We start from the raw sequence: 14,874 nt of genomic DNA, 5'->3' as shown, positions 1-14,874 counted from the left end.
TCTCTGGCGCGGTGTTCCCGGTGCGGTGTCTCCGGTGCGGTGTTCCCGGTGCGGTGTCTCCGGTGCGGTGTCTCCGGGACGGTGTTCCCGGGACGGTGTCTCCGGTGCGGTGTCTCCGGTGCGGTGTTCCCGGGACGGTGTCTCCGGTGCGGTGTCTCCGGTGCGGTGTCTCCGGTGCGGTGTCTCCGGTGCGGTGTCTCCGGTGCGGTGTTCCCGGGACGGTGTCTCCGGTGCGGTGTCTCCGGGACGGTGTTCCCGGGACGGTGTCTCCGGTGCGGTGTTCCCGGTGCGGTGTCTCCGGTGCGGTGTCTCCGGTGCGGTGTTCCTGGGACGGTGTCTCTGGTGCGGTGTCTCCGGTGCGGTGTTCCCGGGACGTTGTCTCCGGGGCGATGTTCCCGGGACGGTGTCTCTGGTGCGGTGTCTCCGGTGCGGTGTCTCCGGTGCGGTGTTCCCGGGACGTTGTCTCCGGGGCGGTGTTCTCGGGGCGGTGTCTCTGGGGCGGTGTCTCCGGGGGTGTCTCCGGGGTTGTCTCCGGGGCGGTGTCACCGGTGCGGTGTCTCCGGGGGTGTCTCCGGTGCGGTGTCTCCGGGGGTGTCTCCGGGACGGTGTTCCCGGGACGGTGTCTCCGGTGCGGTGTCTCCGGTGCGGTGTCTCCGGTGCGGTGTCTCCGGGACGGTGTCTCCGGTGCGGTGTTCCCGGGACGGTGTCTCCGGTGCGGTGTCTCCGGGACGGTGTCTCCGGGGGTGTCTCCGGGGGTGTCTCCGGGGGTGTCTCCGGTGCGGTGTCTCCGGGGGTGTCTCCGGGACGGTGTTCCCGGGACGGTGTCTCCGGTGCGGTGTCTCCGGTGCGGTGTCTCCGGTGCGGTGTCTCCGGGACGGTGTCTCCGGTGCGGTGTTCCCGGGACGGTGTCTCCGGTGCGGTGTCTCCGGGACGGTGTTCCCGGGACGGTGTCTCCGGTGCGGTGTTCCTGGGACGGTGTCTCCGGGACGGTGTTCCCGGGACGGTGTCTCCGGTGCGGTGTTCCCGGGACGGTGTCTCCGGTGCGGTGTCTCCGGTGCGGTGTTCCCGGGACGGTGTCTCCGGTGCGGTGTTCCCGGGACGGTGTCTCCGGTGCGGTGTCTCCGGGACGGTGTTCCCGGGACGGTGTCTCCGGTGCGGTGTTCCCGGGACGGTGTCTCCGGTGCGGTGTCTCCGGGACGGTGTTCCCGGGACGGTGTCTCCGGTGCGGTGTTCCCGGGACGGGGTCTCCGGTGCGGTGTTCCCGGGACGGTGTCTCTGGTGCGGTGTCTCCGGGACGGTGTCTCCGGTGCGGTGTCTCCGGGACGGTGTCTCCGGGACGGTGTCTCCGGGGGTGTCTCCGGGACGGTGTCTCTGGTGCGGTGTCTCCGGGACGGTGTCTCCGGGACGGTGTCTCTGGTGCGGTGTCTCTGGTGCGGTGTCTCCGGGACGGTGTCTCCGGGACGGTGTTTCCGGGACGGTGTCTCCGGGGATGTCTCCGGGACGGTGTCTCTGGTGCGGTGTCTCCGGGACGGTGTCTCCGGGACGGTTTCTCTGGCGCGGTGTTCCCGGTGCCGTGTCTCCGGTGCGGTGTCTCCGGTGCGGTGTTCCCGGGACGGTGTCTCCGGTGCGGTGTCTCCGGTGCGGTGTTCCCGGTGCGGTGTCTCTGGTGCGGTGTCTCCGGGACGGTGTCTCCGGGACGGTTTCTCTGGCGCGGTGTTCCCGGGACGGTGTCTCCGGTGCGGTGTCTCCGGTGCGGTGTTCCCGGGACGGTGTCTCCGGTGCGGTGTCTCCGGTGCGGTGTTCCCGGTGCGGTGTCTCCGGTGCGGTGTTCCCGGGACGGTGTCTCCGGTGCGGTGTCTCCGGGACGGTGTTCCCGGGACGGTGTCTCCGGTGCGGTGTTCCCGGTGCGGTGTCTCCGGTGCGGTGTCTCCGGTGCGGTGTTCCCGGGACGGTGTCTCTGGTGCGGTGTCTCCGGTGCGGTGTCTCCGGTGCGGTGTTCCCGGGACGTTGTCTCCGGGGCGGTGTTCCCGGGACGGTGTCTCTGGTGCGGTGTCTCCGGTGCGGTGTTCCCGGGACGTTGTCTCCGGGGCGGTGTTCCCGGGACGGTGTCTCTGGTGCGGTGTCTCCGGTGCGGTGTTCCCGGGACGTTGTCTCCGGGGCGGTGTTCTCGGGGCGGTGTCTCCGGGGCGGTGTCTCCGGGGGTGTCTCCGGGGTTGTCTCCGGGGCGGTGTCTCCGGTGCGGTGTCTCCGGGGGTGTCTCCGGTGCGGTGTCTCCGGGGGTGTCTCCGGGACGGTGTTCCCGGGACGGTGTCTCCGGTGCGGTGTCTCCGGTGCGGTGTCTCCGGTGCGGTGTCTCCGGTGCGGTGTCTCCGGTGCGGTGTTCCCGGGACGGTGTCTCCGGTGCGGTGTCTCCGGTGCGGTGTCTCCGGTGCGGTGTTCCCGGGACGGTGTCTCCGGTGCGGTGTCTCCGGGACGGTGTCTCCGGTGCGGTGTTCCTGGGACGGTGTCTCCGGGACGGTGTCTCCGGTGCGGTGTTCCCGGTGCGGTGTTCCCGGGACGGTGTCTCCGGTGCGGTGTTCCCGGGACGGTGTCTCCGGTGCGGTGTCTCCGGTGCGGTGTTCCCGGTGCGGTGTTCCCGGGACGGTGTCTCCGGTGCGGTGTTCCCGGGACGGTGTCTCCGGTGCGGTGTTCCCGGGACGGTGTCTCCGGTGCGGTGTTCCCGGTGCGGTGTTCCCGGGACGGTGTCTCCGGTGCGGTGTCTCCGGGACGGTGTTCCCGGGACGGTGTCTCCGGTGCGGTGTTCCCGGGACGGTGTCTCCGGTGCGGTGTCTCCGGGACGGTGTTCCCGGGACGGTGTCTCCGGTGCGGTGTCTCCGGTGCGGTGTCTCCGGGACGGTGTTCCGGGACGGTGTCTCCGGTGCGGTGTCTCCGGGACGGTGTCTCCGGTGCGGTGTCTCCGGTGCGGTGTTTCAGGGACGGTGTTCCCGGGACGGTGTCTCCGGTGCGGTGTTCCCGGGACGGTGTCTCCGGGGCGGTGTTCCCGGGACGGTGTCTCCGGTGCGGTGTTCCCGGGACGGTGTCTCCGGTGCGGTGTCTCCGGGGGTGTCTCCGGTGCGGTGTCTCTGGTGCGGTGTCTCCGGGGGTGTCTCCGGGGGTGTCTCCAGGACGGTGTCTCTTGTGGGGTGTCTCCGGGACGGTGTCTCCGGGACGGTGTCTCTGGTGCGGTGTCTCCGGGACGGTGTCTCCGGGACGGTGTTTCCGGGACGGTGTCTCCGGGGGTGTCTCCGGGATGGTGTCTCTGGTGCGGTGTCTCCGGGACGGTGTCTCCGGGACGGTGTCTCTGGCGCGGTGTTCCCGGGACGGTGTCTCCGGGACGGTGTTCCCGGTGCGGTGTCTCCGGGACGGTGTCTCCGGTGCGGTGTTCCCGGTGCGGTGTCTCCGGGACGGTGTCTCCGGTGCGGTGTCTCTGGTGCGGTGTCTCTGGTGCGGTGTCTCCGGGACGGTGTCTCCGGGGGTGTCTCCGGTGCGGTGTCTCCGGGGCGGTGTCTCCGGGACGGTGTCTCCGGGGGTGTCTCCGGTGCGGTGTCTCCGGGGCGGTGTCTTTGGGAGTGTCTCTCACCAAGTGCCAGGCGTAACACACAATGATATATCTGCCTCTCGCACAGAAATAGAAACAGGAGATAGAGGTCGAAAGAGAACAGTCAAAAAAGGGATAGAGAAGAGAGGAGAGAAAAGTAAAAGAGCCGCAGATGGAGCGATAGATGTGAAGGAGGAGAGAGAAACAGAGAGCTGTCAGTGAAGGAGGTAAACAGACAGACGGGAGAAGTGAAGGAGGTGGAAGTGAGAGGTCCCAGGGAATCCAGAGAATCCAGAGCAGATTGAGAGTTGAATATGCTGAGATAGGTTTTCATCTTCATCACCTGGGCGGAGATCTGATGGAGTGTCTGACAGCCCCCCCCCACTCTGTGTGGACCCACAGTGTGGGAATCCCCTGGTGTGGGACACTCCCTGGTGTCTGACCCCCCTGGTGTGGGACCCCCCAGTGTCTGACCCCCCTGGTGTGGGACCCCCCCAGTGTCTGACCCCCCTGGTGTGGGACCCCCCAGTGTCTGACCCCCTGGTGTGGGACCCCCCCAGTGTCTGACCCCCCTGGTGTGGGACCCCCCCCAGTGTCTGACCCCCCTGGTGTGGGACCCCCTAGTGTCTGACCCCTGCCCCCGGTGTGGGACCCCCCAGTGTGGGATCACCCCAGTGTCTGACCCCCCTGGTGTGGGACCCCCCAGTGTCTGACCCCTGCCCCCGGTGTGGGACCCCCCAGTGTGGGATCACCCCGGTGCCTGACCCCCCTGGTGTGGGACCCCCCCCAGTGTCTGACCCCCCCCCGGTGTGGGACCCCCCCGGTGTCTGACCCCCCTGGTGTGGGACCCCCCCAGTGTCTGACCCCCCCAGTGTCTGACCCCCCTGGTGTGGGACCCCCCCCAGTGTCTGACCCCCCTGGTGTGGGACCCCCCCCAGTGTCTGACCCCCCTGGTGTGGGACCCCCCCCAGTGTCTGACCCCCCCGGTGTTGACGATACCGGATTCTTTACTCTTAGTCTGGTTCAGCAAAAACTGAAAGCGAATACACTTGAAAGTTTTAACACAATTTATTAGCTGCAGCTGACCTATCTATAGAATTGATTTCAACTCTTGACAGAGTCTGGTCAATCTCATAGAACAGGCAATTTACACAGTCAAAGTTCACACAATTATACATTTTCAGAGTGGGGAGGGACATGAGTAGCAAGGGGTTAAAACCAATCATAAGCTGAGTCTGGGCAAGCCATACTAACTGACATAATGACCGACCACTCACAGGTGATACCTGTTCATACGTAGGTCACAGGAAAGGGAGTCTCACTTATCTCAGGCCTGGGATGTTTTTCGACCTTGTCCGAAATAAGGATCCATTCATTAGGTAGCTGCAAAACAACACTCCCCACACCTGCTTACCCCAGAATTCAGCTTAACATATCGCTTTGCTTGATTCATAATAAAGCATACATTTTCATACAGGAAATTAATAACATAAACGAATGATCAAGGATAAGCTCATTTGAAAAGCTCATTGTTCTAATTCGAGCTCGCAAAATGGGCCACTTATATTAACCCTTGGTTTACCATACTGCCATTTTGTTATGGAGGCATCTTATTGAGCTACTGAAAGCTTACTACATATGCATTTCATTAGAGGGGCACCTCGTAGGTATTCTCATTGTGGGACCCCCCCCAGTGTCTGACCCGCCGATGTGGGACCCCCCCCCAGTGTCTGACCCCCCCGGTGTGGGACCCCCCCAGTGCCTGACCCCCCCCCCGGTGTGGGACCCCCCCCAGTGTCTGACCCCCACCCCGGTGTGGGACCCCTCCCAGTGTCTGACGCCCCCGGTGTGGGACCCCTCCCAGTGTCTGACGCCCCCCCCCCCCCGGTGTGGGACCCCCCCCAGTGTCTGACGTCCCCGGTGTGGGACCCCTCCCCCCAGTGTCTGACGCCCACCCCCCCGGTGTGGGACCCCCCCCAGTGTCTGACGTCCCCGGTGTGGGACCCCCCCAGTGTCTGACGCCCACCCCCCCGGTGTGGGACCCCTCCCCCCAGTGTCTGACGCCCCCCCCCCCGGTGTGGGACCCCCCCCAGTGTCTGACGTCCCCGGTGTGGGTCCGGGACTCGTCTGATTTTCATCCCATTGATTCAGGACGGTGAAGGTGTAAACCGATGCCAGAGTTCAATCAGAATTCATGTCCGTTGGCCTGTGGCCCATGTGACACATGGATCCACCTCACTGCCCCAAATGGCTGAGTGTACACTGGGCTCTGGGAGAGGTACCAGCAGGTGGGCAGCTTCAGTGGACAGGTACCTGCCCTAGTGTACACTGGGCTCTGGGAGAGGTACCAGCAGGTGGGCAGCCTCAGTGGACAGGTACCTGCCCTAGTGTACACTGGGCTCTGGGAGAGGTACCAGCAGGTGGGCAGCTTCAGTGGACAGGTACCTGCCCTAGTGTACACTGGGCTCTGGGAGAGGCACCAGCAGGTGGGCAGCCTCAGTGGACAGGTACCTGCCCTAGTGTACACTGGGCTCTGGGAGAGGTACCAGTAGATGGGCAGCCTCAGTGGACAGGTACCTGCCCTAGTGTACACTGGGCTCTGGGTGAGGTGCCAGTAGATGGGCAGCATCAGTGGACAGGTACCTCAGCACGAGGCAGAGTCTTCAACGAAGGAGGCAGTTGGAGGGAGTCAAGTATCCTACTACTTTCTGTAAAGCTGCCGACCCCTAGCTTGCTGCAGTAATTATTGTCCACACATTGGCTCACCATCATACCGGAACTGTACACAGTATTGTAAACATACCTGTAACTCTCACTGACTGATTTTCGAGGGTACGTGCCCCTCTCTTACAGGAATGGTCCTATATTTTTCTTGCTTCAGCCACACTGAGTCTGGTATCGCTGGGCCTGTTCAGGAACTGTCAATCCTACTCTTAGCTAACCACTGGGTTCTCGAGCTACTCAATACAGGCACAGTAGACAATTCCTTCCTTTCTCTCTTGTTCCCCTCCAACTGATCCTCCCTCCAATCTCGGGTGATACTCCTCACCTCCGCACACTCCCTCCGCGCACACGAGAACTGAGACAGGGAACTCCTGCAATAGATGAAACTGTTTTTAAAAATTCGACATTCCTACTCTTCAGGTGAGGAGGCCCAGTGAGTTAGAAGCTGCATTTCACTCCCAGACCAGGCCTCAGATCCAACCCAAACTAACGGGCTAAAAGTCTCTTGCCTCTGGTGGCTGGAAGGAATCTGAGAAATGAGTTTGGACAGTCTGTCAAGGCCCTGGTGGACATGGGGCCCAAAGCATGAAAGTACCTGTAACTCAGCACTAATTGGCTCAGAAAGCACAAGCTCTCTTCTAACCCGAACAGTAACTCCGAGACACCACACAACGGCTGGTCTGGGGTGTGGAGAAAGTACCACAGTGGTTCACTAGGGGGTTGAAGAATGTTACGGGGACAGTGTAGAGGGAACTTTACTCTGTATCTAACCCTGTACCTGTCCTGGGAGTGTTTGACGGGACAGTGTAGAGGGAGCTTTACTCTGTATCTAACCCGTGCTGTACCTGTCCTGGGAGTGTTTGACGGGACAGTGTAGAGGGAGCTTTACTCTGTATCTAACCCTGTACCTGCCCTGGGAGTGTTTGATGGGACAGTGTAGAGGGAGCTTTACTCTGTATCGAACCCTGTACCTGCCCTGGGAGTGTTTGATGGGACAGTGTAGAGGGAGCTTTACTCTGTATCTAACCCGTGCTGTACCTGCCCTGGGAGTGTTTGATGGGACAGTGTAGAGGGAGCTTTACTCTGTATCTAACCCTTGCTGTACCTGCCCTGGGAGTGTTTGATGGGACAGTGTAGAGGGAGCTTTACTCTGGATCTAACCCGTGCTGTACCTGCCCTGGGAGTGTTTGATGGGACAGTGTAGAGGGAGCTTTACTCTGTATCTAACCCGTGCTGTACCTGCCCTGGGAGTGTTTGATGGGACAGTGTAGAGAGAGCTTTACTCTGTATCTAACCCGTGCTGTACCTGCCCTGGGAGTGTTTGATGGGACAGTGTAGAGAGAGCTTTACTCTGTATCTAACCCGTGCTGTACCTGCCCTGGGAGTGTTTGATGGGACAGTGTAGAGGGAGCTTTACTCTGTATCTAACCCGTGCTGTACCTGCCCTGGGAGTGTTTGATGGGACAGTGCAGAGGGAGCTTTACTCTGTATCTAACCCGTGCTGTACCTGCCCTGGGAGTGTTTGATGGGACAGTGTAGAGGGAGCTTTACTCTGTATCTAACCCTGTACCTGCCCTGGGAGTGTTTGATGGGACAGTGTAGAGGGAACTTTACTCTGTATCTAACCCTGTACCTGCCCTGGGAGTGTTTGATGGGACAGTGTAGAGGGAGCTTTACTCTGTATCTAACCCTGTACCTGTCCTGGGAGTGTTTGATGGGACAGTGTAGAGGGAGCTTTACTCTGTATCTAACCCTGTACCTACCCTGGGAGTGTTTGATGGGACAGTGTAGAGGGAGCTTTACTCTGCATCTAACCCTGTAACTGTCCTGGGAGTGTTTGATGGGACACTGCAGAGAGAGCTTTACACTGTATCTAACCCTGTACCTGCCCTGGGAGTGTTTGATGGGACAGTGTAGAGGGAGCTTTACACTGTATCTAACCCTGTACCTGCCCTGGGAGTGTTTGATGGGACAGTGTAGAGGGAGCTTTACTCTGTATCTAACCCTGTACCTACCCTGGGAGTGTTTGATGGGACAGTGTAGAGGGAGCTTTACTCTGCATCTAACCCTGTAACTGTCCTGGGAGTGTTTGATGGGACAGTGTAGAGGGAGCTTTACTCTGTATCTAACCCTGTACCTGCCCTGGGAGTGTTTGATGGGACAGTGTAGAGGGAGCTTTACTCTGTATCTAACCCTGTACCTGCCCTGGGAGTGTTTGATGGGACAGTGTAGAGGGAGCTTTACTCTTTATCTAACCCGTGCTGTACCTGTCCTGGGAGTGTTTGATGGGACAGTGTAGAGGGAGCTTTACTCTGTATCTAACCCGTGCTGTACCTGCCCTGGGAGTGTTTGATGGGACAGTGTAGAGGGAGCTTTACTCTGTATCTAACCCGTGCTGTACCTGCCCTGGGAGTGTTTGATGGGACAGTGTAGATGGAGCTTTACTCTGTATCTAACCCGTGCTGTACCTGCCCTGGGAGTGTTTGATGGGACAGTGTAGAGGGAGCTTTACTCTGTATCTAACCCGTGCTGTACCTGCCCTGGGAGTGTTTGATGGGACAGTGTAGAGGGAGCTTTACACTGTATCTAACCCTGTACCTGCCCTGGGAGTGTTTGATGGGACAGTGTAGAGGGAGCTTTACTCTGTATCTAACCCTGTACCTGCCCTGGGAGTGTTTGATGGGACAGTGTAGAGGGAGCTTTACTCTGTATCTAACCCTGTACCTGCCCTGGGAGTGTTTGATGGGACAGTGTAGAGGGAGCTTTACTCTGTATCTAACCCTGTACCTGCCCTGGGAGTGTTTGATGGGACAGTGTAGATGGAGCTTTACTCTGTATCTAACCCTGTACCTGCCCTGGGAGTGTTTGATGGGACAGTGTAGAGGGAACTTTACTCTGTATCTAACCCTGTACCTGCCCTGGGAGTGTTTGATGGGACAGTGTAGAGGGAGCTTTACTCTTTATCTAACCCGTGCTGTACCTGTCCTGGGAGTGTTTGATGGGACAGTGTAGAGGGAGCTTTACTCTGTATCTAACCCGTGCTGTACCTGCCCTGGGAGTGTTTGATGGGACAGTGTAGAGGGAGCTTTACTCTGTATCTAACCCGTGCTGTACCTGCCCTGGGAGTGTTTGATGGGACAGTGTAGAGGGAGCTTTACTCTGTATCTAACCCGTGCTGTACCTGCCCTGGGAGTGTTTGATGGGACAGTGTAGAGGGAGCTTTACTCTGTATCTAACCCGTGCTGTACCTGCCCTGGGAGTGTTTGATGGGACAGTGTAGAGGGAACTTTACACTGTATCTAACCCTGTACCTGCCCTGGGAGTGTTTGATGGGACAGTGTAGAGGGAGCTTTACTCTGTATCTAACCCTGTACCTGCCCTGGGAGTGTTTGATGGGTCAATGCAGAGAGAGCTTTACTCTGTATCTAACCCTGTACCTGCCCTGGGAGTGTCTGATGTTGACACTGGATGACCACAGTACAGAGTGTTCATTCCCAGCACTAACATGCCTCACCTTGATATGCATAAAATTCACAAAAGGAAAGGTTATAGTGAGGGGGAGCTCATGCAATTTTATTGATTTACTGAAAGTGTATTGGTGTTGATTTGTTAGGACTATGAAGTGGACGTTTTGGCTTTGGTCAATGATTCAGTGGGGACCATGATGACCTGTGGATTTGACGACCCGTACTGTGAAATTGGTGTTATTATCGGTAATAAGGTCTTTGTAATCACTTTTTGGTTTTTAAATTTTTCCTTTCACACATGAAATAGTTTTGTTGAGTTGACAATCTGTCACGTGCAGGTACTGGAACTAATGCTTGTTACATGGAGCAGCTGAGACACATAGACCTGGTGGAGGGGGATGAAGGACGGATGTGTATTAACACGGAGTGGGGAGCGTTCGGAGACGATGGCTCGCTGGAAGACATCAGGACTGCGTTTGATCAGGAAATAGACTTTGGCTCCATGAATCCAGGGAAACAGCTGTAAGTCAGTGAGCTTTACTTTGATGTCCACTTCATTAGAGATGATTATTTCCAGAGCTCTGAAGGCAGCCCAGTGGCACTGTCTTGTGGCCTTTCCCTGAAGGTTCCGGGTTCAATCCCTAGCCTGTGCTAATCGAGCTGGGCTAGCACTTGGGCACGATGAGTCCTCAGCACCTCGAGACCAGGGAGGGGGATGCGAGCCAGTGTTCCAGCTCCTGATCCAGTGATGGTCCTTAGAACGATTGTATGTGTGGATATTGGATGGAGACAAGCTCATACTTGACTCTAAAGCCCCCGTTTGAAGAATCAATGCTCACTGCCTGGGTTTACAAAGAACAGTCTCTGAGGCAAAGATACCACATAGGTGCCCAGTCTATGTCCCAGAAACAGGGAGGAACCTTTAAGAGGGGAGGAACAAGATGGCTTAAGAAGGTTGTTCTTTGTTGTTAAGCCTTGTTTCTTTGTGGTTTTTCAGCTTTGAGAAAATGATTTCTGGAATGTACCTCGGAGAACTTGTGAGGCTCATCCTCATCAAAATGGCCCGAAAGGGTCTGCTCTTCACAGGGCAGACTTCATCAAAACTCCTCACCAAAGGATCGTTCGACACCAAGAACATCACTGATATACAGAAGTAGGTACCGGAGAGGGAGGGGTACCGGGGGGGAGAGGAAGGGGTACCGGGGGAGAGGGATGGGTACCAGGGGGGAGAGGGAGGGGTACCGGGGGGAGAGGGAGGGGTACCGGGGGGAGAGGGAGGGGTACCGGGGGGAGAGGGAGGGGTACCGGGGGGAGAGGGAGGGGTACTGGGGGAGAGGGATGGGTACCAGGGGGGAGAGGGAGGGGTACTGGGGGAGAGGGATGGGTACCAGGGGGGAGAGGGAGGGGTACCGGGGGGAGAGGGAGGGGTACCGGGGGGAGAGGGAGGGGTACTGGGGGAGAGGGAGGGGTACCGGGGGGAGAGGGAGGGGTTACAGAGAATAATGGAGACTTGCCAGTGAGTTATGGAGAATAATAGATACTTAGGAGTGAGTTACAGAGAATAATGGAGAGTTAGGAGTGAGTTACAGAGAATAATGGAGAGTTAGGAGTGAGTTACAGAGAATAACGGAGAGTTACCAGTGAGTTATTGAGAATAATAGATAGTTAGGAGTGAGATACAGAGAATAATAGATAGTTAGGAGTGAGTACAGAGAATAATGGAGAGTTAGGAGTGAGTTACAGAGAATAATGGAGAGTTAGGAGTGAGTTACAGAGAATAACGGAGAGTTACCAGTGAGTTATTGAGAATAATAGATAGTTAGGAGTGAGTTACAGAGAATAATAGATAGTTAGGAGTGAGTTAGCGAATAATGGATGCGGTGAGTAAGAGCATAATAGATAGTTAGAAGTGAGTTAGCGAATAATAAATAATTAGGAGCGAGGTATAGAGAATAATAGCAAGTTAGGAATGAGTTGAGAGAATAACAGATAGTTAGGAGTGAATTACACAGAATAATAGATAGTTAGGAGTGAGTTATAGAGAATAATAAAGATTTGAATACAGAGAATAACAGATAAAAGGAGCGAGTTATAGAAAATAATAGATGGTTAGGAGTGAGTTACAGAGAATAACAGATGGTTAGGAGCAAGTTATAGAGAAAAAGAGACAGTTAGTAATGAGTTACAGAGAATAATAGATATTTAGGAGCGAGTTATAGAGAAGATTAGATAGGAGTGAGTTATAGTGAATAATACATAGTGAGGTGTGAATTATAGAAAATTACTGATAGTTTGGAGCGAGTTATAGCGAGCAACAGATAGTTAGGAGCGAGTTATAGAGAATAATAGGTAGTTAGGAGTCAGTTAAGTAGAATAATAGATAGTTAGATTTGAGTTATAGAGAATAATAGATAGTTAGGAGTGAGTTACAGAGTAACAGATAGGAGCAAATTATAGAGAAAAATAGAGAGTTAGGAGTGAGTTACAGAAAATAATATATATTTAGTTAGCAGTTACACAGCTAATTGATGATTTAGAGTGAATTATAGGGAATAATAGATAGTTAGGAGTGAGTTAAGGGGAGCAATAGATAGTTGGGAGTGAGTTACAGAGAGTAGTAGATAGTTCAGAGTGAGTTAAAGAGAACGAAAGATAGTTTGGAGTTAGCTAGGAGTGGTTAGTTAGGAGTGAGGTAAAGAGAATAGCAGATGGTTAGAATTGAGTTATAGGGAATAATAGATAGTTAGGAGTGTGATATAGAGAATAACAGATAGTTTGGAGTGACTTAGCGAATAATGGATGGGGTGAGTAAGAGAATAATACATCGTTAGGATTGAGTTATAGGGAATAACAGATAGTTAGGAGTGAGTTATAGTGAATAATAGATAGTTAGGAGTGAGTTATAGTGAATAATAGATAGTTAGGAATAAGTTATAGAGAATAATAGATAGTTGGGAGTGAGTTATAGGGAATAATAGATAGTTAGGAGTGAGTTATAGTGAATAATAGATAGTTAGGAGTGAGTTATAGTGAATAATAGATAGTTAGGAGTGAGTTATAGTGAATAATAGATAGTTAGGAGTGAGCTACAGAGAATAATAGATAGTTAGGAGTGAGTTACAGAGAATAATGGAGAGTTAGGAGTGAGTTACAGGGAATAATAGATAGTTAGAAGTGAGTTACAGAGAATAATGGATAGTTAGGAGTGAGTTACAGGGAATAATAGATAGTTAGAAGTGAGTTACAGAGAATAATGGATAGTTAGGAGTGAGTTACAGAGAATAATGGAGAGTTAGGAGTGAGTTACAGGGAATAATAGATAGTTAGAAGTGAGTTACAGAGAATAATGCACAACTAGTTTGATAGGTGCCATATCACTGCTGATATTGGAGGTTCCCTGCTCCCTCTAGCTGGAATGATTGCTTTTACCTCGGTCAGGGAGTGTGGGCTATATACGCTGGTCTGTGACCTACTATTCCTTTCTGGTCAGTTTAACCATCTCATTCAGCTCTATGCTCCACTCCACCAATCACTCAGGCTCGCTACAGTGTACAAAGTTTGAATAGGTGATTTAACTGGCTGCAAAAGGGCAAACTCTTCCTCTCTTCTTCCCGTCCTGGGCTACAGGGGCCATTGAGATTAATCATCACACTCCAACAGCTTACCAGGCTGAAATGGGATAATTGAGCAGCATCTAGTGACCTTCTACTTACTCCATCCTTTGGGTACAGTAGTGTAGGGGTCTGGTTCGAGACCAGCAAAGCAGGGGGAATTAATTCAACTTTCTCCAAGCAAGTTGTGAAACTGAATCAACAAATCTCATGATTTGTGGGCTGGCCCCATGAAAGCTGCCAGATTGTTGTAAAAACTCAACTGGGTCCCTAATGCCCTCGAAGGAAGGGAGCCTGCTACCTCTACCCAGTTTGGCTTATATGTCACTCCAGTCCCACACTATGTGGTTGCTTCTGAAGTGACCTAGCAGGCCACTGAAGGCCCAACACCATCACCTTCTCAGGGCAACTAGAGATGGACAACTATTGCAGCCTTGCCAGTGTCACCCAATCCCTAGAGTATTTAAGGACACAGTCTGTCTGACTGGGTATGTACACACTGGGCATCCCTTTACTCACTGAGATATCAGATACTGATACTGATCTCTGAGCTGAGAGCCTTAATGCAGCTCATTCTGAAGAGAGACTAAAGACAGACAAATCTCCAGGACCTGATGGTTTCCACCCCAGGATATTAAAAGAAGTAGGTGAGGAAAATGTTGGTGCATTAGTCACAATCTTCCAAAACTCTCTCAATTCAGGAATTGTCCCCTTGGATTGGAAAATTGCCAGTGTCACTCCACTATTTAAGAAGGATAAGAGAGATGAACATGGAAATTATAGGCCTATTAGTCTAATAGTTGTGGTGAAGTTACTAGAATCTGTTATTAGGGGCAGAGTGACTGAGCATTTGGACAAATATGAGCTGATCAGAGAGAGCCAGCGTGGATTTGTAAAGGGTAAGTCATGTCTAACAAACCTAATTGAATTTTTTGAGGAGGTAACTAACGTGGTAGATAAGGGAGTGTCTACAGATGTTGCTTATATGGACTTCCAGAAGTCGTTCGATAAGAATCCACGTAAGAGTCTGTTAACAAAAATAAGAGCGCATGGAATTGGAGGCAACCTATTGGCTTGGATAGGGAATTGGTGAGGAGGCAGGAGACAGAGAGTGGGGGTAATGGGTATGTACCCAAATTGGCAGGATGTGACTAGTGGAGTCCCCCAGGGATCTGAACTGGGGCCGCAGTTTTTCACGATATTTATAAATTATTTGGATGAAGGAACAGAGAGCCGTATATCCAAGTTTACTGATGTCACTAAGTTAGGCGATACAGTAAATAGTGGGAGCAGAAAAAGGGACACTGATAGATGAAGTGAGTGGACAAAGTGTGAGGTCATCCACTTTGGACCTTAGAAAGATCAGGGTATTTTCTAAATGGTGAGAAGCTCGGAACTGTGGATGAGCAGAGAGATTGAGGGGTCCAAGTACAGAAATCACTAAAAGCTAGTGGACAGGTACAAAAAATAATTTAAAAGGCTAATGGAATGTTGG

The 14,874-nt window shown here is 54.1% G+C and overlaps 1 protein-coding gene across 1 annotated transcript in view; it reads left to right on the top strand.

Annotated features, from left to right (window-relative positions):
* The window catches only part of LOC137340229 (hexokinase HKDC1-like), a 220,220-nt gene that overhangs the window by 101,606 nt on the left and 103,740 nt on the right, over window positions 1-14,874 (top strand). The window contains exons 3-5 of the mRNA XM_068002645.1: window positions 9,915-10,014; window positions 10,107-10,290; window positions 10,766-10,921. Coding sequence (XP_067858746.1) covers window positions 9,915-10,014; window positions 10,107-10,290; window positions 10,766-10,921 — 440 coding nt within the window. The remainder of the gene's footprint in view (window positions 1-9,914; window positions 10,015-10,106; window positions 10,291-10,765; window positions 10,922-14,874) is intronic.

Source organism: Heptranchias perlo, chromosome 21 (assembly GCF_035084215.1).
Source record: "Heptranchias perlo isolate sHepPer1 chromosome 21, sHepPer1.hap1, whole genome shotgun sequence".
Classification (NCBI taxonomy): domain Eukaryota; kingdom Metazoa; phylum Chordata; class Chondrichthyes; order Hexanchiformes; family Hexanchidae; genus Heptranchias; species Heptranchias perlo.
The sequence above is the reverse complement of the archived record's forward strand: the minus strand, read 5'-3'. Positions and strand labels throughout refer to the sequence as shown.